Genomic DNA, 27,750 nt, shown 5'->3' with positions numbered 1-27,750 from the left:
AAAGATTTTTAACTGGTGCTTACAACTGCAGACTTTGACTTTTCTCCTAAGAAGTGTGCACGCTGGAGTGAATGGAGGAAGCAAAGTAGAGAACTGCCATTGACAACTACACTTTCTTCTTAACCTTGCACAGTAGATGCTGGCAGCTGCTTCCAAAAATCCCATAACTGTGTATGTCAGAGTATTGAGCAAGATCTGCATAAAGGTTACCATGTCTACAGGATTACCCAGTGGGGCTCCAAAAGATGTTGATTTCAATGAGACAACTCATAGGCAGCTCCTCTGGGACTCTGTGCAAGGCTCTGGTTGCAATCAAGGTCAGGACTACTGAGGTGCTCTTCCTTGCAGCATGAAAAAACTTTGCGTCAAGCGGGCTCTTTCCTCCAGTGAGCACAATCCTCCCAGCAAAATTATATTAAAGGGACAAGAGAACTAATAGGTCATGGAGAGGAGAACTTTGTCCTTTAAATGTGTAACAGAAGTCATGAAGTATAAAACAGAGCCCAGCTTCATTTTTTTTGTCTTTTTTTTTTAATTTCCAATTGCACTTTATGCAAAACTATTCATGCAGTAGCAGACTAGGGAGAATAGAGGAAGAGTAGATAGGATGAGGCCCTTTCTTGAATCTTTTTCTCCAGTCTGCATCCCAGTAAAAGAAGAAGGAGCTATGATACCTAGCCCATGTGGAGGGTCAGATGAAAGGAGGAGGTAGATTTCCCCTATTCGCTGCCAAAACCTGCAATTTATGGTACACTCTGACTCCAGAGAAAGTAAACCATTTGGATTAGGGGACTTCACTGTTTGGACCCTTCAAAGAGAGATAGAAATTTGATATTATGATGTAAAGGTGCTTCTGAAACAAAAATATTGTCCAGTTTAGAAAAGAAAATGTACATAATTGAGATTACAATAGTAAATAAATACCACTAGCACTGAACGGAAGAGGCTTTCTTATTTTCAAGCAGTCAGAACAAAAAGCAGTTGCAGACAGCTTGGTCACAGTACAGGGCAGCAGCTTCCTGACAGCATTTCAGCAGCTGGAAACACAGACCCTGAGGTAGCAGCCACCTCTGCAGCTGCAAAGGGCATGGCATTTTCATCTCTACACCTCCCTCAGAGGCCTCTGGGATCACCTGTGCATATTAACCCAGTAAGGTAGCAGTTCAAGCCCAGCAGCATTTTCTGGTCAAGCTTAAGTCGTGATACTGCATGAAAGCCAATAAAGCACTATTTTTATGCATAGTCTGTGCTTGTTTCTTAGTGCATTGCTGCTTATCTTCCTTGAGTCCTTGTAGGTTTGTGTATTATATCACCTTTTTAGTTTTTGTGTAATGTTTTTCATCGCTTCTCCACCTCAGGAGATAATAAACAATAGCCTTGTAGTCAACAGTTGAAACCTGTCTTTTTAATTTTTATATGACAGGAAGACATACTGATGGAAGAAGAGAACATATATTTAGGACTTAGAAGAAATAAAATTTCAGCACTCAGCTACCCTGGATTCCCTAGGCCTATTCTTTAAATATTCATGAATAATTTCAAATTATATGGTTTTATTTCTCTATTACATATAAACAGATAACATCATTGTATATGCTGCAATTCTAGCTTTAGATTTTTGTCCATTGTTCCTTTTGTAAAGATGCAACAATGTCAACCTTCTGAAACCCCTGTATACACCATAGATTAATTATTTATTCACCTCATGGGTTGCGTTTCTGTTGTTATTATTGCTTACTTTCTATCTGAATAAAGAATCAATGACAATAATAACAATAGAAAATTTCAGCTTTAGCATCAAAGTCCTCCACTGACTGTGAAAGTCAAAGCCAGGATGTGGCAGCTGCACAGTGTCCCAACACCAGCCCAGAGGCAAAACAGTATCATAGGATACCTTCCATCCTAGATAACCAAGATCCCAGGGGTTTTTTTCTTCATGAAAAACACAACTTAAATACTTTACTATGTTTGTCTTTTTTTTCCCCTCCCCCAGGTCATTGTCCTAGTAACTACCGGTATTTAGCATTTTGAAGCAAGTTTTGATCAGAAATTTACCAAAATCTGGTAAATTTGCCTGATGATTTGTTTTTCAGCATTCAACATTCTCAGCCAAAAAGTGTTTTCGATGGAAAATTCCCCAACCAGCTCTACTACTAGCCAGACATCTGGAGTATTAGTTGGAGGCGTTTGTGCCTGGAATGACTGCTGAACCGTGGGAGATGTCACACCATGACCTTAAATCTAACCCCACAATACAGCTGCACATCCTGTGGCCACAAATCCCCTGCAGGGATCTAAACCTTGAAATCCTCGCTGGTTTTCCCTGTGCATTTCCTTATAGCACCCGGAGAAGAAAATAAAAGTATCTGTTCACTGTGAGGCACCAGTACAAAGTTATGAGCTAGGTGAAGCCATCATAGGAAGGTTTTGTCTCCCTTAAGGAACAGGAAATATGATTAAATTACAGAGGCGTTTCTATACTTAGACAAATCTAAATACTGTGAGTCACCAAAAGTTGTGAACTAATAAACAGTAGAAAAGTTCATAAGGTGTCCTGGGTAACTACCCCAGTTTCTACAAGTATGCTTTATCTCTGCCACAGAGACAAGGATAGATAAAATGGTGCTTGTGCTTCCTACTTGCCAGAAAGTGAATGTAAAAGAACATAAATGGCCAAGCCTAAGGACAAAATTCAATGATCCTCACGTTATTAATTAGCTCTCTGCTCATCTTGTAGGTCTCTTTCTTCCAGCAGTCAGAAAAAGAGTATCTTCACAGCCTTCTAGTTTGCTCAAGTTAGGCTTACATTGGGTTGCCAATCCTGATATCATCCCTCTGCCTGGGCAGGCTGACCCTTACATTATACAGGATCAATCCCCAGTAGCTTTGAAAATTTACTGCAGACTTTACCTAAGTACCTGAAATGTATGCCATACGAAAGAACAAACAACCTTTTGGGAAACTACCCTCTTCAGCAGAATAAAGATCAGTCTAATTTTTTCAGATCAGATTCTTCCACAAAGCTGCTGCTGTGCACCCACTAGTCATGTAAAATCCCACTTAACCTTGTTACTGCAAGACACATGCAGCAACACTGTCCTACAGTGGGTGTAACATATAACTGGAGGTGACAAAGTCCCTTCAAAAGAAAATAAGTTGCAAATAATGGGTGTGGGTTTGTTTTCTTAAAGCAATTGGTGATTATTAAAATCAGACAACAGGAAGCACTTGAGTGAAGATGACTGGAGGGCTGAGGAAAGTGAATTTTCCCTTAGAGTAGCTTAAAATAATTGGTAATTTCCCACATGCCATGGACAGATGTATTTCAATCAGCTCCTCTCATTTTGCATTTCCAAAGGCACTGGGCCAAACTGAGGAAGTGCAATCATGAACTTTCTTTAAGTCCAGGGAACTGTCACCAGGGCTGACTTTGAGTCACCATGTCCCAGGCAGGCTCTCACGATAAAGTACCAGGCTTCCCTGAGGCATGTAGCTCTGAATGCTCCCCAAAGTTGTTGTGCTGTCCAAATGCTGGTAAACTCATGAAACTAAGAACTCTTCCAAATCTCTCAATGGAGACATTTCTTCTGTGGAACTGTTTCTGATTTTTTCTTTTAACACAAGAATATTTCCAATTTGAAGTTATGCAGCCTGAAATAGGATATCATATACCTTCTAAAGCCTGATGCAGGCATTAGGCATGAGGCAAAGTTGCTAGGAGACCACAGATGAAGCAAGGAGGATTGCAGTAACACAGCAGCTTTTCACACAGGGCTGATGAGAATGCCTGCATCAGCAGTCAGCCTTTTACAACTTAAAACAAACCAGACAACCTTTTACTGCTTACGTAAACATGTACATTTGGTGAGGACCACTGAATTGTTATAAAACTAACATGCCACAATCTGAATAAAAAGCAAGGCAATAAACACTGTAAGGGATTGCACAAACAACACTCACTACTCTCCCTCATTGTTTTTGGGAACAGCCCCTTCTCTTAGAAAATAAAAATCCCATATATATCAGCGAATGTTGGCACTTTCTACTTGTGTTCTGGACCCAAGTGACATATTAATGGAATGCAAAGGGAAACACTTAATGAGCCAGCAGAAGAGTACACTAAAATTCATTGCCAATTTCTATGTTATTTAGAAAAGTGTATCACTCTCACTGTGGCCATGAGCCATTACAATCCACACAGCCCTTTTGACTCTTCTGTGCCCTTACTCATAAGGCAGAGTTCATTCTAATTAAGATTTACTGCCTGGCAAGCAGAGATTAGAGATTTTATCAGTCAGGCTTTCATTGTTGCAGTCCTTGTCATCACAGGTATTTAAATAGACAACATAAACCAAAACTAATGCAGCTGTAATGGCTGCAAAGTCCCACAGCATAAACGGGCTACACTAAAGGCTCTATTTTTAAAGCGTTATTTGTCACCTATATACAGAGAGCTGAAGCATAGAAAGTCTGGATCACATCTAAAATTCAAATGGAAAACCTACAACTGAACAAAGTTGTGAATCTGTGTTTCAGTCCAGCTCCTTTCAGTGGGATCATGTATCCTGCAAGGTATTAACCTGTTCGCCGTTTAGGTAGGACTTACCTGACAAATACTAATTCATATATTTCATTATAAAGTAGACACTGAAAGCATGACAGACTAGAATAGCTTTACTCTCTTAAAGAGGGAGCTACAGTAAAAAATTTAGCTGTACTTGTTCTCACTGTCAGTGCTTGAAATTAGATTATGTTAATCCCACTCTTCACATGAAATGGTCCTTCTCCTATGGTGTTTCATCTTTCTCTGGGTGATAAATGAAGACTGGCTCTCAAGTTGATAGTGCTGATATCAGACTACACTGTTTGAGCACAGATTACAAATCAAATAGTAAAATAGCTTTGGGAACACACATCTGAAAGCTGGAAGCTCCAAGTGTGTCAAGCACTGTATCGTGATAATAAAGAAACAACTGAGTCGAGGACCACACTATGTCATGCAAATACAAGGTCCCATCTACGTCACCTGAGAATAAATTAACTGAATTCAAGACAGTATCAGCTAGAAATTTTCTGCACTACTCTATTTGATTATTTCATGAACTAGTCATTAGCAAGTGAAAAAAAGGAAAGATGAGGGTATGTATTTGCTTCAGTTTGTGATTACAGTATTTACAGGTCTATCTCTCATGTTACTGTATAATAAATCATTTGAAAGACACATGACATTTTTCTGCTGTAGCAAAACATTTTAAAATGTGTTTTGAATTACTGTGATAGGGTCCAATTTTTATGTTTTAGATAGGAATACCTGTACACAACAAATATAAATAATTGTAGTTAATTTCAGCAGCTTTATGTTAATCGTTTATTTTTTCTCTGTGCGTTCCCAGTTCTGTATCTCTTCACGACCTTGATAGGGCCACCTTCATACACCACAAAAATAAGCAGATAATATTCTCTTTGAAAATCTCATTAGTCAAAAATAGGTATGTTCTGCCAGAGCAGACCTTTTTAACAATTAAATTATCAGGCAAGATTTGAAGCATGACAAAAAGTGATCCCAGCAATAATATTCTACGGGTTTTAACACATCAAATGAGAACTAGATTGCAACTTTTCACTGAAGGTCAATGGCATAGAGAATTTTCCATACAGCACTACCTCTAGCTATTAAAATTCATGTAATTCCACTTAATCTAAAAAAAAAAAAGTAGTAAGATATGAAGCATATTCTAAATTCAAGTAAAACTCACATATAGGAGGTAATTTTAAATCAATATTTTCAGACTACCATCATAGAGCACTACATATAATTTGTTGTGCAGAACCTATATCAAAGGAGTGCTTCCAGAGCAAAATGTTTTACTGAAAGGATAAAAACGCATATCCAATTCTGCACACAGTGTCTGTGGCAAAAGTCCTTCTTTTGGACTAAGGCCTTAGTTCATTCTAAAATAGTGGCATTTTGCTTCAAGTAGAACTGAGTTTAAAAAAATCATACACATGCCTGAAGCCTTCTCCATCACCCACAGGGGAATAATCAGTCCATTTTCTGTTACCAATATTTCTTTCTTACAACACTGATAACAGGATTTGTGGGTGCTGCTATAACACAGGTTGCTCTCTTTTTCTCCAAAACAACAGTTTCTCACTACCCTTCAAATCATAGGCTTTTCACACAGGTATGAGAAGTGCAGGGTCAGGGTCTCCATTCTGCTCACGCATTTCTGCTGCCTTCGGCTCTGCTGGGAGTGCTGAATGTCTGAGCGTGTGTCAGCTGCACACCATGGCACTCTCATCAGCATGCTATGAGCTCTGACTCAGAAGCAGGAGCATCATCTGGATATAAACCAGACCTGCTCATAGGCCTAGTCACCATCCTGAGGTCCATCACTGTTTGCTGACCACACAAGCATTGCTCTGAAGGGCAGATTTTTCATAAAGTGTACATAACTTACAAAAAAGTTACTATTGTGATCAATATAATGAATACTTTCATATGATAACTGTGTACCCAGATAACAATCTTTATTTGATTATCTGCTAATGCACTTTATAGGTGAAAATCTTATCCTAAATTCCTTCCTATGTGATATGGCATTTTTTAATTCATTTATTTACTTTTTCATTCTAACTTTCTGAGACTTTGTCACTTAACATCCACTGCTATCACATGGACGAACATTTCAAGCACTACAAAAAATAAATACTTGCATTCTGGTGAATTCAGTCCTCAGATAACAACAAAATATATTCATCAAAGTAATTGAGAAATCAAATATATTCCATAAACCATAATCATAAAGGTAGACATGTCTGATCGAGCAACCATCAGTAACAGAACAGAACACTGTTGTTTATTCCTGAGATCAGGAGGTCCCTTATTTTTAGGAATTATGTTTTGAAAAATTGTCTCAGTGATGCACTTGTCTCTTTCAAAGTGGCTTCTAGACTATCCTGAAGAATAAAGTCAGAATTTAGTCACAGCAACTCATGAAAGCTGTCAAAGTTATTAAGCATTGGGCATGAGGAAAACTGGCCTCTGATTTCAAGTTCTTTTCAAATATCCAAATACTGATGTAGGTTTTTCAGTATAACAAAATAAAAGATGCATTAGGATTCTTTATCCAACACACTTGTCAAGGACTCAGAAAATGTGACTTGTACTTGTTAATATGAATCACAGATAAAAATTAAGGTCAAAATATAGTCAAAACCCTGTATTTGATTTGCCATCTGTAGCAACAGGACCATCTCAAAGTAACCACATTATAGTACAATATAGTTTACTGTTTATAAGTCAGGTCACTTATAAATATCTTATAGACCACATTGTTTACTGTGATTTTAATATAAATTAATATTTCAGTATTTTAATGACAAGGCTTAATTGTAATGTGTGCCATGCAGTAAGTATCCTATTAATGGCTCTGAGCTGAGTCCATAATAACTTTTACAGATACTTAGGGGTTTCTTAAACTTCAGGTAAGTCTAACTTCTGACTTCACGCAGGGCAACCTAAAAGTTAAACCATGTATTCAAGAGCATTGTCCAAAGTCTTGAACGTGTATGGGCTTGGGACCATGACCACTTTCCTGGGGAGCTTGTTCAAATGCTTGACCACATTTTCCTTATATCCAATCTGAACTTCCCCTGACACCACTTTAAGACATTTTTATGCATGTGCAGCATTCGATGTAATGGGAATCTGTGACACAACAGATCCCTTCATGGTTTTTAAAGTGAAAAACTGTCAGGTAACAAAAATAGGGATCACTCTGGCCAATTTAACATTGGCCAGAAGGTAAAAGACACATGAACTGAATTTAGAAATAACGTATATGTTTTTAATTGTTTTGATCATTGACATAGTCACTAGGAAAAACTATGCATTCTTTGCCATTTGTAGGAGGACTCATTTGACAGCGTGTAGAAGCTTACAGAGTAGACACCCATAGTTAGGCTAAGACCATAGATTTCCCTTACAGACAACAGAAAAAAATACACATTTTTAGGGTGTGATTCACCTCATCCTAGACTAGACACCTGAACTACGACAAACTAAGTGGACTTCTCCAAAAGTCCTTATTTCAATAGTTTTACAGGGTAAATAACCATGTGAGAGGAATCCTTATCTTACTATATTTAAAATCAAATCCGAATGCCTCTGTGAAAGATAAGCCTTATTTTTAAACACAATTTCTAGGTTACATACAAAGGTAACAGCAACATTCTACAATATTACCATTCCTCCTGTCCTGAAATCCCTTACATCTAAAACTGAACACAGGATAACCAAGAACTGCTGACAAGTTTCTCAGTACCCCTACTTTCAGTTTAAGTACAATGAACTTATTTCTTTCTTCTGAATTCTAAAGGAGATTTACTACCACTTTTTGAAAATATTTGGTTATTCCTAGCATTTTATTCTATGCAAGCATTTTTCCGCTGCATTGTCTTTACAGATTCTCTTATACAGCCAGTGAAAACATGAGGAATTTTCTGAAAACTAAAGAGTGGTAATGAAAATGATCACAAAATGTGACTGTCAGAATAAAACACCTTCAAAATTTCCTTACAATTACAGGAATTACTCAAGAGAAAGTGAAAAGATAAAGAAAATCTGGAAGACCACTCTCCCAGCATGTGACAGTATAGCTAGCACATGTTAATCGTCCATAGTTACAGGAAAAATAGAGAAATAAAATCAATCAATCAAGAAAATATATTTTAATAGGATTAAATTAATACCTGTTTGAAATAGTCTTTTATCAAAACTGAAAATGCTACATCTTCTAGTATCCTCAGAAAAAATTTGTCTTTTAATGCCTGCTCTGTGTTCAATGCTTTAAAACCATTTTTCTTCAAGATCCATAGTCCAACATATTTTTTCAGAAAGCTATTCTTTTGAATACGTGGACATTTTTCAACACTCAAATATTTTATTGTGACATTTTAAAAAATTCATAAGCATCATTAACACTTAAAAATATTTTATCCAGAACTCTATATCTATTTATTTGAATATCGTGTTGCCATATTTCATGGAATTGCTTAGTTTGGTTGCCTTGCATCCATACTTTCCTTTCTGGACAGAACAAATCATTTGGATTAAATCTCTCTTGACTCACCATACACAAAGAGTTCAAGGAACATAGTTCAAGATATAACCTAACTAATAAATCAGGAAGATTTGGAACTCATAGGTATACAATTTTCTTGCTCAAGAAACATCTTAACAACACCTCTGAATAGATTTTTTAAAAAAATGATCACTTTTCTGTCAAGTTTTAAACCTTCAAAACTGTCTTTCCATTTCACAGGGGGAAAAAAGGACACATTTTTTATGTAACCTTCATTTTTAACAGACTAAAGGAACTGCAGTTTACAAAGTTAATTTCAACCATGATATAAATCATCCTGTGGGAAGTCTGCCTGGCCTTCTCATCCAGGCACATATAGCTTTTGTTAAAGGCTTTAGACAGTGTTGAATACTGTTCTACATAGTACATAATACTCCCATAATACTCCCATTCTCTTGGAAAAGAAAGTTTGTATTATGGGAAGAACAATTTAACCAAAAAGAAGAGTGAATACACATAATAAAAACAACATATAATCTGACACTTGGAAAAGAAAGGCACATGTCTATCTCCATGGCTTTTCTTCCTTGCTACATCTCCATCTCTCCTACCTAAACATTACCAAGTCCAAACACCAGCAGCTACAAAGTTGGTATAGGATCAAAAGAAGCAGAACAGCAGTGGAACTTTAAAATGGTATAAAAGGACATTTGTTTTTCCTCCTCCTGCTACCTTCATACCAAACTTAGGGAAAGTAACTGGAGTAGCACAGGAAGGAAGCAAATTAACACTGAGAAAGAACAGATAGTCTACACATTCTTCTTTTATGCAGGTCTACAACTAAAGGAAAGAGGTATGTGGCCTCTCAAAGCTGCAGAACTTTCTGAGAGCCACTACACTACTGCTGAAGTTCAGATCAGGTGCTTACTCCTGAAGTGAATTTCTTTGTTGCCATTGCATGCTGTACTTTGCTTGTAGCATGGGACAGTCCTGAATCATGGGAATCATCTTCTTCTCACGATACAAGGCTCCAGGAGTGTCCTTCAGCCCCAAATAGGCATTCAACACATACAACAAGGCAACAGCTTGTCCGTGTGGTCTATTGTGCTTACTAAAATAGGGCATAGCTTACATGACTGTTGATGAGCACCAGTGAAATACATGTACACCAAAAAAGACTGTAACATATTGATGCAATTGTAAATTCTCCTAGCAATAAACAGGTTTCTACAGACAGAACACGATGTAACAAATCAGGTCCACGTATCACTGACTAGCTGAGAATAAAGAGCAAAGAGGTTACCTTAATAGGGCTTCCATCGGGAGTGAGAACCTCTTCTGAAAGCTCCATCATCTTCAATGCCATTAGGGCAATGGCTTTAGCATGACTAAGGCTTTTCTTATGGAGCCCTGCAGCAACACAGTATGCATCGCCTATTGTTTCCACCTGCAGCAATTAGACAAATCAAATGTTAAAGTATGATAATGAGAAGGGAACACTACCATTAGGGTTGCAATCAAATAGCATTGCTTAAAACATGTGAGCAAAATATCCATAAATAAGGAATTAGACAATGGAGCATAATTACCTGAGTTTGCAAACAGGTGCAGTCAAAACCTGACTTACAACTGCATAGTGGTTTGTTACCATTATAACCAAAGAAGATAATCTAGACCTGTGTATATCATCAGCTGAGATACTACAACATTTTTCCATGGCAGTAACACAGAAAACTGCCTTTTCTTAAATGAGAGATTGCTTGCAGCTTTGTTTCACACTATCTTGGCTGAGCTTGCTGTTGGGTAAGAATAGTGCTACATAATTATAATTCATAATTAGTATTTGCTGTGCTAAAAAATTATATCGGGAAGATAATTAGAAAAAGCAAAACATCACCATAAAAAACACTGAAGAGTATATAACTTCTCATTAGTGGGTAGCTCTTCCTGCTGTAGGGATAATTTACAAATAGATGCTATTGTTACAGACTTTTGACTACATCTTTCTCTGTTATTTTCAAATAAGAATTGATGTCCCTCTTACTATACAGGCTATCTGACTCTGAATTCCCTACATGAAAGGCATGAAGTTAGCAGACTGATCCCTCTGGTCTCGTCAGACAGGCCTTACCTCTCTCTTATCCTTGATTTTCTTTAAAGAAAACTGTCCCTCAGGAGGAAGCAGGAGCAGAATGAATTGCAGAAGGCCTCTGGCTTTGGATAAAGGCAACCTGAGAAATCTTGAGGCCCTCAAGCTTTATTGACAGCATTGTGTTGTGCAGTCTGCTTGCCCATACATCTGTAACATTCTCACACACAGTCCATTAACACATGCCCAGCCAGACCTCAAGAATTAGTTTGGGTTTGCTACATAACTAATCTGGTTTTCAATTGCAGATAAAGAACTACAGTCTATACATTCCTGGGTGCCTTCATGTTATACACAGATGATCAAGTGAATACAAGATTACTTTGGAAAGTAAATATGTATGAATTGTATAACTATTCTTTGTTCAAGGATGCTCTACCTTGAGAAAAGGAAGCCTTTCAGTCATACATGTTTGAGGAAAAATATATTATGCTGCTCAATTTTATTTTTTTTTTTTGTTGATTCCACTGACAAATATAGATTATGTATATAAATGTATCATACACATAAAATTTAGACAGAGTAATCAGATATTCTTCAGCCATGTCTTGATTTCTTACCCTCCTTTTCATAGAGCAAAAAATGTTTCCTGTAATTGAGCTGTGGTTCCCTATGCATCAAATCCTACTTGTGGTCGCACCCATTTCTGTTATACTAATCACCAAAAAGATTTATTTCTGCTTAAGTAAGTATGTGGTCGTAATCATTGTAATTTTAGGTTGGCAAGAAAACTTGGAATATTAAACATTTCTCTACATTCCACACCGGGTTTACAGGCACTGTATAAAGTATATATGCTATATTTAGCTGAAGAGAAGATCATTACTAAACTGTTTCTGATCACTTATGAGTAAGTGATCAGAGCTTGAAAACATCCTACTGTTGTGAGGATATAAACTTCATTTTACAATATTGAAATAATAACAAACACCAGTTGCAATTATATCAGTTTCCTCCTTAAGAGCTTGAGAGTGAAAAAAAAAAAAAGCAGAAATAAGCAGCAGGTAACGGTTTATGTAACTGTAGTTTAATGCTCTTTGCCTTCTTCACTTAACTTTTCTTTGAGAAAAATAACGTTCCTGGTTTGAGTGTGTTGGTTTGGGGTTTTTTAGCTGCACTGAAGAGTGTTATTTTCCATCTTAACCTGCCTCTCCTTTTGCCTGTTGCCTATGCATGTTTCTGCTCTCCTACCCAAATACAGACATATTGTTCTAGGTGCATGCAATGTGTACCGAGTAGTAAGTTAACACTTTTCAAAATACAAGTTTGTAAAAAAGTTATCTAGAATTTTTAGATATATTTTACAACAAAATCTGTGCTTCTTTCTCTGATAATAACATTATTTGCACCCTCATCAGCGTACAGTTGACTAAAATGGGGGGAACAGTCAATTTGCTCCAGGGCAGGGCTGCCATCCTGAGGCACATGGAGAGGCAGGATGAATTGGAAGCTCATGAAATTCAATAAGGACATGTGCAATGTCCTGTCCATGGGAAAGAATTTCTCTGGAACTGATACAGCCAACTTCCTGAGGGGTAGCTCTTTGGGAAAGATCCTGGGGGTCCTGGTGGGCAGCAAATGGTGCATGGGTCAGCAATGAGTCTTGGGAACAAAGATAGCCAATGATAGCCTGGGCTGAAGGAAAAGACATCAGGGGAAGGGCTTATCATCCCCTACTCAGCACTTATTAGACTTAGATACCACACACAGTTTCGGGCCCCTCAGTACAAGACAGAGATTAATAAACTGGATCCAGCTCAGAAGGGGCCAGCAAGACAGTGGCAGGTAGAGCACCTGAGAGAAGAGTTTGGGAGAGCTGAGCTTGTCCAGCCTGCAGCAGAGATGGTTTCAGGGCACAGGAGGAGATTGAGGCGGGCTCTTCACAGTGGTGAAGGGTGAGAGAGCAAGAGAAAAAAATGACATCACCATTCTTATGGATTAGGAAAGAGGGAAATCTGAGAACTTACTGACAACAAGGTCTTACTCAGATAAAAAAGAATTTTGCAAGTTTTTTAAAGCAATCAAACAGATCTACAGACAGTAAGGATTTTCATAGATGCTTCAGCAAACACAGTGATAAAGAACATAACCCTTGTGTTTTACCATGTAAAGTCTCGTAATAAAAATGCTAGAAAGTAGACTGCTGTGTGTACCTGACACTTCATAAGTAGCTCACAGGGCTTCTTGTGCTTCTTCAAGTACCCACATTCAATACTACAAAACATGGACCATTATAATGCACTAGTTATGGCAGTTTCTGCTGTAACCCAAGATTTAACTATATGGTATGCCTTGTTCTCCAAGGAAATGGTTTCTTAAAGAAAAAAGTCAGAGTATGTTCTATATGTACTCCTCAACCTAGACTTAACAGAGCACATCTTAGCTTCCTGCACACCCAGGCTGTATTTCCATGGGAGCATTAAATATATAAGGAGATGGTTTCTTAAGTCTCATCCCAGCATGAATTCAAGATTCAGGATGGAAACGGACCTTGAACTGGAAAGTATCAGGTACTACAGTAAATACCTCTGCCTTCACAAACTTTTCATTATCCTGTTTATCCATGTTTCATTCCATCTCCAAGACTGAACTACATAGTACCTCAAAACTATATATTTCTTTTATGAAAGCTGAAAAGCCTTCACTCTAAAGGAATACAGCAAAATTCAGCCTTAATATGAAATTCTTGCAAGTATAACTCTAAAGGAAACCTTTGAAGTTACTGGTATCTCTCAAAGGGCTTTTCTTTCATCCATTTTCTGCCCTAAGTTGTACAGTAGGAAAATAAGAAAAAGGCCATGGTATATGGCAAAGTAATGCTTCAGACTTATCATTTGGGCTTCCTTATTCCTCTCCATGACTTCTAGTTCAGCAGCAAGCAGGATACCTTTTCAACTGATATACAACAAAGACTGAAGAAAATTGAGATTCTCTACATTTTATTTTTATTTTAGGGCAGCCATCTCAGCCCTCATCACAAGGAACAATTTATTTGATATCCATATTCTACTTCAAGATGTCATTGACATCTCCCACATTTAATTCTACCCAAATCACTCTCCAGATATATCACTGCAGATCAGTAATAAGTTTACAACATTGTCATTCAGGATGGAACTCACATTATCCACTGTCAGTCACAAAAAAATGAAGCCTCCAATTTGATCTACTCATCTCTACACCTTCTATACTCCTTCTATAGTAACTAAAGAGAAAAATGAACTTCCAGCGCATGATGTATTCCATCCTGAATTCTGGAAACCTCTTTTTTTCCCCCATTTATTACAGCAGGATGCTAATGTGTGTATCTTTGCTTAATTGCCTTTTTCCATGCCCAGACTGTCTTTCGATTTGCAAGACCCCTTCCATGCAGTCATCAGCATGCTTTTTCTGAGAAATGGCTGAAAACCAGCAATGGCCACAGACTGCAAACCTTAGTTTGTGAAATTCTCAGAAGACTCTGGGTGAGCTCCATGCCTTTGAAAGTGCACTCCAGTGTGCATGTTCCTGCTCCCATAAAGTACACCAAAACAGGAGAAAGATTGCATGAGTGTGTTGACTGCTAGTGCTACGATACCATTTGTCAGCACAACAAGATCCTGTTAATCTCAAAAAGTCCTGGATCTTGGCATGCGTATTTTGGCACGCAGGTCAGGGGATGTTATTAATCACTAAGCGGAGGGAGAGCTGACATGAAGTATTTTGTGCAGCTTATGGCAGAAAGACTTGAACAAGTCATTTAATCTAAAATACAGATTCTAAGGAAAGAAACAACTAATAAACACGCCAGAGAGAAAACAGATAAGGCTATTTCCCTAAGAGATAAAGTGTGTGTGCTCTTTCTCTGCAAGTGGTGCAAGTGCAGTTCGGAAAAGCCTCCTCTGAGCTTGGCTAAGTATACCTGATCCTGAAGTAGCTCTAGATCTACCTTTCTGTCTCCATAGCTACTGTCCTTTTTCAAATTAACTAAAACCTATTTGTTTTCTTGCTGTTGTGTGAATAGACACTAAGACTCAGTTTATTTTACATTTTGAAACATTCTATATGTTTTTCCACTGCACAAATTTGTCAGAAAAGCTTTGAAACAGTTGAATTGTGCGACACTGTGAAGCCTAATAACATCTGTCAGTTTAAAGTACTTAGGTCTGGGGTATTTTGCTGAAATTAATTCTACATGTGGGATACACTATTATTTTTAGATTTCCAAATTCTCTGGGATATTATAAAAAACTTCCTTATTTTGAGGGGATTTTAAAGTTTTCAAGATAGGATTTCAGAACACAACTGTCTCCAAATGGACCCAAGAATCTTCTTCAGTTTCTATTTAGTGTTTCACTCCCTTAGCTTCTGTCTCAGCTTTTCAAAATTAACTCCTAAGCAATGAAACCTTGTGCTCAAGTTTCAAAGTAACTTTGCAACACTTTTATGACATGATATTCTGCTTTTGAAAACACTTCAGGAAAACTCTTTCCATGTGAACAGGAACAGATTCCAAGTGTCCACCTATGAAGTTCAGAAATCTGTGCATCTCGTAAAGTTCATTTTTTAAAAGAAATTACTTACTATAAAAACCAAGCTCCTTTCCCAAAAACCTAGTTATGAAATCATTGGTCTTACCGGGCTTGAGGGCATCTTATTTAGTGGGCTTAATGATGCTCCATACTGGCAAGTTCAGGAGCATTTTGCAGGAAAAGCTGTTAGAACTCTTTCTATTGCACCTTCATCATCATCATCATGACCAGGTTTCGCGAACGAAGATTTGGGAAGGGCTCTACCCACGTTTGTTGCAAGTGCGTTGGTGGCTACTTAGCAGTCTTAAGCACAGATCTTTCAGTATGTAATCTATGGAGAAACTCTTTCATCTGCACTGTAATTCAGAGTGCTATTTTCTTTATGGAAGAAAAAAGAAATAGTACTTGCTGTGTAGAATTATTATCTAGTATTTTGAACGACGGTGGGTTTTTTCAGTAGTTAAAAGAGAAACATGCTAAAAGACTTGCAGTTTACATGACATCAGCATCAGGTTTGCACGCAACAATCATGGAATACAGAAGTCAGAGTGCATAAATGATTTCTCTCTTCTGTAGGCAAGTATGAATTTGCAAAAATCAGACTAAATATATCTGTAAGAAAACATTAAAATAATCATGTATGACTTAAGACACATGTTTGAGTTTAATGTGACTGTCCTTCTCCAGACATAAGAGTGGTCTTAATTTGGTATAAGTATCCCCAGTATTTAAACTACTAGTGAACTATAACACCTTCCTCAAGGTTACACAAGTTTTAATTTATTTGTCTTGAAATTCATATGTTATCTAGATCCTATTAACTTAAGTATACTCCATATTCATTTAAATAATTTAAAAAATTAAAGTACAATTATGAATGTTATTTGCATGAATGAAAATGTTGCATCTTGGTATATGAAGGTCCACCCATATGCTGTCATGGCTGTACTATGTATACTTTAAATCTGGTACAATACCAGACTGTTTAAAAATGAAAGGAGCCAAAGCTAATGGAAAGTGAAATTCATTTTCTTAGTCCCTCAGAAATACTAAAATTTAGAAGGCGGAAAAGCTTGACAAGAAAAAAAGGATTTAAGTATTAATGAAGGTATTTTACAAACATAGATGCAGGGAAACCCATGTGCTGTAACAGGGCATGTTCTTAGCCATGGTTCCTGTCTAGCTGCAGTTTGTAGGCTTGCTCCTGAATATGGAGCCAGGAAGATATCCTGCTTGGTCCTATTCTAGTTAAAGGTCAGCTTATGGTCAGACCTAACACACAAACTGCGGACATAGAAAGCAATCCCAGCGCCTGTAAGCTGGATGTAGATTCTAAAGCTTACAAACAAATGTGAGCTTTTCAGATGAAAGAAAAGTGAGATACAAAAAAAAAAAAAAAAAAAAAAAAAAGGAAATATATACAAGTATAGTATTGCTGAAGAAGAAATTATATATACAGAAACAGAAGTCCTACACTCTTTAGAGGATTCCTGGGTGATATATTGCAGGGGAACATGCACAGATGTTTTAGTGCTTTGTGCAGAACTCTGTGTTTATAAGGCAAAGAATAACTCTTCTGGAGCCTGCATGTCTGTTTGCTTCATTTGCAGATCTCCCTAAAGACAAAAAGTGTAAATCCTTCACAAGGCTGGGGAAAAGTACATGCTTAAAGTAATGAAAAGTCTTAAAATATTCTGGAGTTCTTGGGTGGTGATACACCAGATCTGCAGGGAAAATCCATGGAACCTTTTGTGTTTCTTTTTTTCTCCTCCTTAGCCCAAAAAGACTTCTGAGTTCCCCAAAAAGTAGCTGCCCCAGCTTTGCCTTGACTTCATATTGGAGTAAGACACAGCAGTGCCAGCAAGTCCACATATGGGCAGAGAGTTCAAGACAGGAAAAAGTCAGTGTCATAGCCTGTCAAAGCAAGAAAAGGAAGAAGGTTCAGGAACCCTCTGTGGTGGGACCAAACAGAGCAATGTGCTGAAGGCAGCTCTACCAGGCTGGGTGGCACCATGGAGAGAGCAAGCTTCTGGGCAGTAGAAATTTTTTTCTATTACCCATTTTCATCTACTACACATTCAAAACTCACTGACTTTAATATATCAGGAAAAAGCAACACCTAGAACACCGGTAATTCCCAAAACTGCACCTATCCATTTTAAAGAAAAGGTATATCACAATATTTTATGTCTATCCTATTGCTTATGTAAGAACACTACTATTGTTTTACATATCTTAATTGCATTTTCTGCATTTTGCAGATGCCTGAGCTGAAGTTTAGAAATTTGAAACCTTTTCAAAATGGCCACATAGTTGCACTGAATTTAAAAGGTTAAAATTGCAGAAGTGATGGAAAGAAGATAAAAATAGTGGCCATAGATTTTGCATTAAAACTTGGAGACTATGGTTTTTAACTTATGAAACATAAAGCCTGAAAAACTTCCAAATAATCTGAAGCTCGTGACCCTGGTCATTGCAGTATTCTTTAGTCAATATAGTACTGACAGTAAGCTTGAGAACATATATATGAATATGTACATGTATCAGTTCACAAGAAGGGATAGTCATGGCACTGAGAATGTACTGGTATCTTCTGTAAAATGAATACAGATTCCTGTAACTTTAACAAGTACAAAAATGTAAAGTGATATTTTCAGAAAATCTGAGTTTAAAATCAGGTTCCTAAAAGCATTATATCACAACCTAAATATAAACAACATTTTTCAAAATTGGTGGGTATCAGCCTTGAATTGTAGGAGGCGTGTCCCAGGGGCAGAGAAGCCAAGGGACATGCGCAGGGACAGACAGCCCCATTGGTTACAAGGTCACATGGTTTTAGGGGATAAAAGGGAGTGTGAGATTTAAATAAAGTCTCTTCAATTTCCACCTCAGGAAAGAGTGGACTACATTTCTTTATTATATAAAGACCCCCACGCTACACTGAATGATTGCAGAGTAGTCCAGACTTCCCATCCTTTTTCAGTCTCAAGTCTTTACAATGAGCAAAAATTGAGGCTGTAGCCAGAGTTAGACATATAAAATCAGAAAATGAAGATCTAACACACTAACTGTATTGTGTTGCCAGGAATAAAAGCTCAAGGAAGCTGGTAAAAGACTTGGAGGCATGTGTGTGGCACCCCTCAGAGAGGAGTGCCAATTTAGCCAAACAATGAAACCAAAAAGAAAGCAGAAATTCAAACAACAAAATTGTGGGTTCTAACTATAAAATCAATTGTAATTATATTGTCTTATTCAATAAATACTCAATAAACTTTCAATTAAAGTTTTGAAAACAAAGCAAAGAAATTCTGGCAGCTGACAATAGTCCATTGTCAAAAACACTTAGGACTCTGCTTAGACATGGAAAGTGGGACTTAGCACTTCACAGAAAGTGAAGTTTATTGTCTGGGAAAATCTGCAAACGTCTTCAAGGACAAATGCTGCTCTGTTCAGAGAAAGGACAAAGAGACTAACACCTACAGAATCAGGCCTGGTTCTGCTCTATTTGGCTTGACATTACCCAGCCAGCACAAAAAAACAAAAACACACAACCAGTGCACACACAGATAAAAAACCATCCACAGAACATGCTGCCTTTACTCTACGCAGTAGTTAAAGGAAACTGAAGGGAAAAGAGCTGAGAAAGCAGGCCTACACAGGCCTACAAGAAAAAAATATTTTGAATGAACCAATGTCAAAGATATATTATGTGGAGGAGAAACAGAAGCTACAGGAATCCTAAACAGGGAAGATTTCAGTTTGCAAGGTTAAGTTTTAAATGCCATCAGACATGGCTGCAGCATATCTAAATAGCTTATTTGACAAATAGATGGCTTAACTGAAGCATCATTTCCCAGTACTTGGCTCATAAACAACAGGAACTCAGATACAGAAAAAAACAGGCGAAAACAGTCAGGTCACCCAGTACATATTTTACCCAAAGCAACAGCTTTCAAAATTTACTGAGAACTTTCTCCCATTACTTCTACTCCTTGAGTTCATGTTTCTACTTCCATGTCCACAGACACTAGCTTGCCAAGCCTCTGCGTCTACACTGCTTTGACTTGCACTCCCTGCTTGACAGCATCTTTTTCTCCCATTCCTCAACTCCAAGCTGAATATAATTAGCTCTGATAGCAGCACCAATTTCCAAATGCATTACCAGGTCTCAGTTCTCTCACCTCTTCTCCCTTCTGTGATTACCATAAGAGTGTCCCTCTTGATCTTTTCATCAAGACTGTATGTCAGCAGATTCCTTCTGAAGTTTCACTCTCTAAAACACAGATTCTTCTAGATTGCTAAAATTGTCACCCAGGCTCATAACACCACGCATCTCAATTACTGCAATGTTCTCCCTCAGCCTGAACAAATGTAATGTGTCCTGATTTGTATCCTTTCAAAATGCTGCTGTGAAATTCACTTTCTGAGTCCACCATCTGTATGTGTCACTCTTACCTGTGCATCCATCTATTGGACAACCTTTCCCTACCTCATCAGTGATAGCTACTTACTTTCATTTACAAAAAATTTCAAAATCTAATTCATCACTCTTCTGCCTTCTCAAAGCATTTCTTAGTCTATATCCAACAGCTCATTTATTTGCCCTCTATGTCTGACTTGTTTAATGTGAGGATCTTTGTTCTTCTTTCTGTGTCATATTTCTCTATAAACATCTCTGGATGAACAGCATGAGACAATTGAAAATATTGTATTCATTGTCTGAGTCCAAGATCAGAAGTACTAAGGTTCTGAATTCCAAATTCTGTAACAGTAAAGCTGGGTAAATAATTTACAGCATGGAATTTATTTAATGAATTTTGCTTAATTTTCTGTTTACAAAACAGTGAATTTGATATTCAGAAGTGCTCACCAAATAATCTTTGCAAATTATTCTTGCCATGCTGCTTAAAAACAAGCAAATTTGAAAATTGATCTCTTTTGATGTATATTTAGGTCACATGATAAATTTCTGTAGCCTAGTTACTCAAGTATATCTTTGAGGCAGGCTGTGGATACAAATAGTGGTGATTATGTATCTAAAATTCACCGCCTGACAATAATTTCTAAAATCATAACTGTTGTGGTGGTGATCATTCCTAGTAATACACTTAGTTTTCAGAATTTCATCTGAAACAATTGGAAAAGATATAAACACACAAACTATTTTCATTTTAAAATGTAAATGTTTTTTTCAAAATAATTACTTTATTTTAAGCCTGATTCTCTAAGGAAAAGAAAAAGAGTTCATTGCCTGAGTTTTGTCTTTCTGTACCACTCAATTGAGTCACTTTCACTTCATTTTTTACACAGTAGTTTTTTCAGACTTCTGGTTAAAAAAGAAAAACAACAAACTGAAAAGGATTTGGGGAGGAGAAAAAAAAGTACACGCAGCCACAGTGCATGCTGCCTTGCTCATATGTGGGCTGTGGTGGGAAGCAGTAAAGGAGCATGGCACACCAGTGCTAAGTCCCATTCATTACATTTGCTATGTATGGACATCTACTGTCTTCTTGTTTTTCAGTGGAAGTTGAAGTTTCTTACAACAATTTTTTCAATGAATGGTTTGCTCTTTATGGAAAATTTTAATTCTTTCAGAAGAAAGCTAAGTGCCTAAACCCTAAACCATTCACGTTTCAGCTGAAACTGAGTGCCTCTCAGGAGCTGCAGGGGCTAAGATTCATCACTGTGCACTTCTTCATCTTTAGGATGATGTGGCTGATGTGTCACCTAAAGGAAACCAGGCTATAATACAGGAGATGCATGTTTCTGTAGGAAAATGGGAATATGAGGCCCATATTCCCATGGGAGCACCATGGTGACAGTTTCACATTAAAGTATTTGATTTTGAATGGGCACATTTCAGATTTGGGTTTTTTCTCACATAAAACAAAACTACTGCCTTCATATTTTTATGAAATATGAGTGCAAGTCTGCAATTTAGGAAGAAAGCTACTGAGATTTTTTTCCTGTCTCAGTTTCCATTAGATATTGCTAACTTAGGACTTGAGTTATTACCTTGTAGATGTCCAGGAATCCGCACTGATGGTCAAACCGCGTGTAGAGCTCGTTCAGCATGCTGATGACCTGCATGGGCGTGCACTGAGCACAGATGGCAGTGAAGCCGACAATGTCTGAGAAGAGCATGGTGACATCATCAAACTTCCTGGCCTGAACCTGCTGCCCCTGCCACAATTGCTGAGCCACTTCTTCAGGGAAAATAGAAATAAGGAGATCTACTGTCTTCTTTTTCTCCTCTTCCAGGGCTTGGTGTGTACATTCTAGTGTTGCCTTCAGCTTATCCATTCGTTTTTTCAAGCCATCCTGTGCCTTTGCTTGTTCCCCAACCAATATGACATCACGAGTAGCATCATGGATAGGTATGTCTGAAAGATGGAGGCCTCGGCCCATCAGTTCATCCAGCTTATCCACACATGGGGAACCAAGAAACAAAATCGAATTTGATTCTGGTACATGAATCATTTGTCCTTTAATTTCCATCACCTGCAAAATAAAAAAAGTTCAGAAAAGGAGAAAAATTAGCTGACAGATGTGGATCCTCATTCTACTTTCCCCATCTTTCCTTTTCAGCTAAAATGATAAACACAAACTGTAGCGTTTTATACAGAAGCCTCTTACACTCACCTGTTCAAGCAATGAGACTCGCACAGTCTACACACCAAATTGAGTCAGAAAATGGCCTATACTGACACAAAACTATTCTCAAATCAGATATTGGATTCTATTTGTACCCAATTAAATAGGAAAGCAACCACAATAACATGTATTCTCAGAGTGCTGTCTAAATAACACTTCTGGAATGTACCTGGCATTAAAAGCAAATTCCAGGGTTGCTCCTTCTCTGTTACTTTGCTGTAAATCATAAAAAGCACAAAATTAAAGCAAAATTACAACTATCTGAAAGCAGGTTAGTGAAATGGTGAAGCACCATTTTTCAGCAAAGTATCTATTAAAAGTAAATTGTGTCCATTTTATAGAGGAATCAAAGAAAAACAGATGTAAGAAACAACACTATAAACTAATAAATGTCATGGAAAAAGAGCTCTAGTGCTCCTATATCTTATTTCCCTTCTCATACATGCAGTAGAGTTGAAGACTGACATTCTGTTAGAATCTGTAGATTTGTATTTGCAAAATAGTAGAAGGAACAGTAGGAAAGGCACAGCAGATGGTTCATCACACTGGTTTATAGGTTTTGCGTGTGTCTGTTAAATGGCTAGATGCTGTCCAGGGGTTGATATCAATGACGCCACGGATTGTTACCTCTTGCTCTGTGATTGCAGTCAGGCACAAAAATACCAGACTGAAATGGACATTGAAAGCTAAATTAAATCAGACAAACTGTACCTCTTTGAAAATATAGCCTGCCATAGCCTCTGCCATGCAAAACAATCATTATTAATGTTTTCATTCCAGGACTACACACAGACCAGGGCAGTGCTGTCCTAGGTGATCTAAAAAACCCACAGTCCTTACCCCAAGGATGTCATAGTCAAAACAAATACAACACACAAACCTTATGCAACTAAGAACAGTGTGAGGAACCATAATGCCCTATATCTGTGTTTTTCTATTCCACACAATCCCTTGAAATAAAAAGTTCTCCTTCTGACACCGTTTTTTTTCATTGTGTAGGCGTTCACACACTGTCATATGATTCACTTTATCATCTAATCCTCCTTGCATCCATAAACCTACCAAGTAAAACAGGAAAACCTCAATCACGGAATCCAGAGGTGACTGTAATGATGTTGTGATTTAAGTGTCCAGAGGCCTGGAAGCTCCTGCTGAGCTGACAGCTAACCCTACGTGGTACTTTCCATGTTTGTGGGAGATAGTAGGAAGCTCCTGTTTCCATTAGGGTTTTTTTTTACATCAGATAATATGCTGTCAGTGCAGATTCTACTGTCAGCATGGGAACTGAGACTATCCTGTCCCCATCCCCTCTGCCTACTCTGCTAGCAACCCAACAGATGTAGTTTCTGATGTCAGCCAGGGAACTCAGTAGGTGAAAGTAAATGCAAGTAATTAAAATTGTCAAATTTTCTAATTTATGTCCCCACGCACCTACTAATATTTACACTTCTAAGCTTTGTTTCCTCAGCTTTGTTCTGGGACAATCATCTCTGTGAGAAAGCTAGTCAGCTACCTAGATGGGCAGATTTAATGCTCCAAGGCTAACTGTTCTTTTCCTGCTTTTGAAACATATGGCTCCCTGCTCAAAACATAAGGGAAATGGGTGCTTTCTTCATGCATGCAGCCTCCTGCTTTCAAAAGGGCACATGCAAAATTGTTTTAACTCTGAAGTATAAGTTGCCAAATGTGAAATACATGGTACAGCATTTCTAAATTCTCTTCTTATTTTGTTCTCCTTTGTCAGAGAGTTTTCTGTTTGTAGAACTTCTCTCTTGTGCAAAATAAATATATCTCATATTAGCAGTTCTCTCTTCCACTTCCAGGTGAAAATAGAGTATCATCTCAGGAAGAGAGAGCGTGACCACAGACCCTGGCTGACCCAGTCTGGCATGGGGGTGGGCTGCTTGTCAGCAAAGCAAGGCACCTGGCTTGGAGTCATGTTTCTCCTGCTAACCTGCTGTGAGACTAGAAGAAAATTAATGATTCCCTCTGTTCTCCTGCTTTGCCTTTGTCAATTTGAGGTGTTAAACTCTTTGATGTGATCTCTGTTCATGCTAAAATACTGTCCCAACCTTCCCCAGGTGGATTTTTCTCAGGAAACACTGGTTGAGCAAATAATGTACAAAACAGGCACTCTGGAGTCCTCTGCTCTGCTCTTGGGTAACTCCAGGCAAATTAACAACCCTGAGTGCTTATTTGGCCCTTCAGCACAGCAGGAACAATGCTATTGACCACTCTATAACACACTTGGAGACTTATGTGTGAGAAGCAATAGAAGACAGACAATTCTATAAAATGCCTAAATAATAATCTGTTCTGCCCAAGTGAGCCAAGCTCCTGCTTCAATAAGGTTGAGGAGTTCTAAACACTTTTAGAAACTTTTGCATAGATATTCTCCCTACACAACTGATTAGCTTCCTAAAACTGACTAAAGGTTCAGTGCTACTTCAGCTTTATCCTCTGAATATTACTATCATTTTCTCTGCTTAACAGGAATTGTTGATGCTTCCTATCACTCCTTTCACGTTACATTACTGATTCTAATATTCTGCTCTCTCTTGATGATTGATGGGTAGTTTCAGAAAATGGCCTGCCAGTCTCTTCAAGTTGCCAAATCAGGGGACAGGGCAGCAGACGCAAAGCTGCCCCAGCTTGCCTGGGGAGAAACACTTAAGTCTTGTAAAGCACAACAGTAGAGAAGACCTAAGACTATATCACTCTTCCAAGTTGCTGCAAAGCCCCTTCCTTTCCAAAGAAGTTTCTGAGATGATTCAGACTGCTTCTAGCAGACTTCAGTCTGCAACTGTTATCCAGTTGAACCTCTGTCTCTTTTCTTTGGTTTCTCTTGCCTCTTGGATTCTTCTTTGTATCTTAAAGTACAGCTCACGATATAGGACATCAGGTTTACCTGAAGCTTGCCATGCTTCTGGGCACCTCCCCAGAGCTGGACTGCTTCACACATGGACCATAAGCCTACATCATCCAGCTTTCTTTTAAGCAAGGAAAGATCAAAACATTTCTGTCTTTAGTCGTATTTAATTACTGCTATATTTCATTGCCTTCCTGTCTCTTTAATTATATTCTCACTGAGTAAAATGAGAATAATTCCATCATTTTCAGAGGACATTCTCCTGATCTACAGTGCTATAAGACAACACTTTGAAATGAGCAATTACACACCATATTTTACACTATTATGTTGTTGTGAAATGATGGTGCAGCTCTGGGATGAAAAACAAAAAATCTATCACTGATTTTCACTGCAAACCCACTGCAGTGAAAGGAGAGAAAACAGTTCCTGATTCTTAGGAATTCTTCAGCCTCTCTCCCCAAAGAGAAAATCCGACAGACTCTAAAGCTGCTGTTTCAGAACATGAGAGAATCTCCTACCGAGCAGCGCCCCAACAGCTACTTCATGACCTTGAGATTAGCTCAGTTGGTTAGAGCATGGTGCTAATAACATCAGGATTATGGGTTTGATCCCTGTATGGGCCATTCACTTAAGAGTTGGACTCAATGATCCTTGTAGGTCCCTTCCAACTCAGAATATCCCATGAAATTAAGGACACAATATCCAGTGCTCTGCACACACTCTGGATGCAAGCCACCCTAGGATCAAAAGCTTCTGAAACAAATGCCAACTCCACAGCCTAGTCTTTAAGGAAAAGCACAGGGAAAACCCTCATTTTTTGCACTGAGGAAGGATACTTCTCTGTACAAATATGTGTATTTTGGAATACTGACAGAGAGAAGGTATACACATCTCCTGGAAAATATTAAGGGAAATATGAGATGGTATCCTTGAGAAATAATTGGGGGGCTAAAAAATAATTTTCTTTCTCATTAGGCCAGACCATATTTTCTGCAGCCTCTTCAATCTACAAATTTTAATGGAACTGCTGCTTTTACTTTGATCAGTGCATAATCCTTTCCAAATTGTGATTATAGACTTCTTTTTTAGTTTTATTTATTGGGAGTAGGTTAAGAAACTTACAGTGCTAGGTCACACTTTCATAAAGTTACACATGCATGCTTGACTTCATACAATGAACAAATTCAATAAGAATAAACAAATCTCCTTCCTTAACAGGTCCATAGATATTTAGAGGATAGAAAGACTAGGGTAAAATCAGTTTATGACAAATCAACCTGGACACCATCATCATCTCAAGGTACAAAGAGTATATGCTGACTTTTAGAAAGGTGGTCCAGCTGCTAGCCAAAATTTTAAAACAACTGGATTCACTTCTTTGAATGTCCTATAGGATACACGGCAGTGTCTCAGGAACATTTACAGCAAGGTATTTCTAAATATTTAGGGATTTAGGGTATTTCATGAACACTTCACAAGGCAACAATACACTTCCAGAAAGAAATGCAATGACTCTGCTTTTAATGTTTCCATGACACATCTAAAAGGTCTGCAGGTATGATGGACAGCACTGTAATTAAAAAAAACAAACAACTCTTAAATTGGAAAAATGGGCTAAAACCATTATTCAAAACAAAGGCAATTAATATGCTTAGGCAGAAATAATCAAATGGAAAAAGTACAGGCAAGCTAACTGTTCCTAAGAAGGTGGCCCTGAGTCCACAGAGTGGAACAAATGAATGTAAGGCAACTTGTCATGCTGTCATTAAGAAAGAAAACACCATAAACAACTATGTAAACATGAATAGAGTTTGCAAAACACAGGAAGTAATCCTTCTGCTCTGACCACCAGTGTTCAGGCCCCAGATGGGCAAATCTGTTCCTGTTTAGTATAACAAAGAGGTGGATCGCTTGAGAGTCTGTTGAAGAGCAAGAAATGAATGTGATGAAAGGTCTAAAAAACATGACCTACAAAAAAAATTGAAAATATTTGATGGTTTACCACAAAGAGGAAAAATCCAAGGGTAGACATACAAAACTCTTCAAATACACTTAGAGCTCATGCAAAAAGGTCAGACTCTTCTACAAATCCAGTGGCAAAAGCTTTGCAGGAAAGGACTCGGTGGTCAGTGGACACCAAATTGAACGTAATCCAGCAATGCACCCTTGAGTCAAAGGCTAAGAATACTCTGGGCTCCATTAGCCCATCAGGTGGTGGGAAGTGATCTTTCACTTCTGCTTAGAACTAGTGAGGCCACACCTGGAGTACTGTGTCCATTTCTAGTATCCCCAGTATGAGAGACACATGGACACGCTGAAGAGAACCCAGCAAAGGTCAATAAACATGATTAGGGGACTGGAAGATCTCTCCTATGAAGAAAGGCTGAGAGAGTCGGGACTGCTTAACCTGGAGATGAGAAGGCTCAGGACAATCTTATTCATGTACATAAATACCTGAAGAGAATACCTGTGCAAAGA

At 38.0% G+C, this 27,750-nt stretch overlaps 1 protein-coding gene across 1 annotated transcript in view; it reads right to left on the bottom strand.

Moving 5' to 3' along the window:
- Positions 1-27,750, bottom strand: part of GUCY1A2 (guanylate cyclase 1 soluble subunit alpha 2) — a 150,888-nt gene that overhangs the window by 52,184 nt on the left and 70,954 nt on the right. Inside the window, exons 5-6 of the mRNA XM_051779821.1 lie at positions 21,762-22,247; positions 10,390-10,533 (exon numbers count right to left, since the gene is read on the bottom strand). Coding sequence (XP_051635781.1) covers positions 10,390-10,533; positions 21,762-22,247 — 630 coding nt within the window. The remainder of the gene's footprint in view (positions 1-10,389; positions 10,534-21,761; positions 22,248-27,750) is intronic.

The sequence above is a fragment of the Manacus candei genome, unplaced genomic scaffold, assembly GCF_025592945.1.
Source record: "Manacus candei isolate 608988 ecotype Guabito, Panama unplaced genomic scaffold, ASM2559294v1 h1tg000014l, whole genome shotgun sequence".
Classification (NCBI taxonomy): domain Eukaryota; kingdom Metazoa; phylum Chordata; class Aves; order Passeriformes; family Pipridae; genus Manacus; species Manacus candei.
Note: the sequence above shows the minus strand (reverse complement) of the source record. Positions and strands in the feature narration are given on the sequence as shown.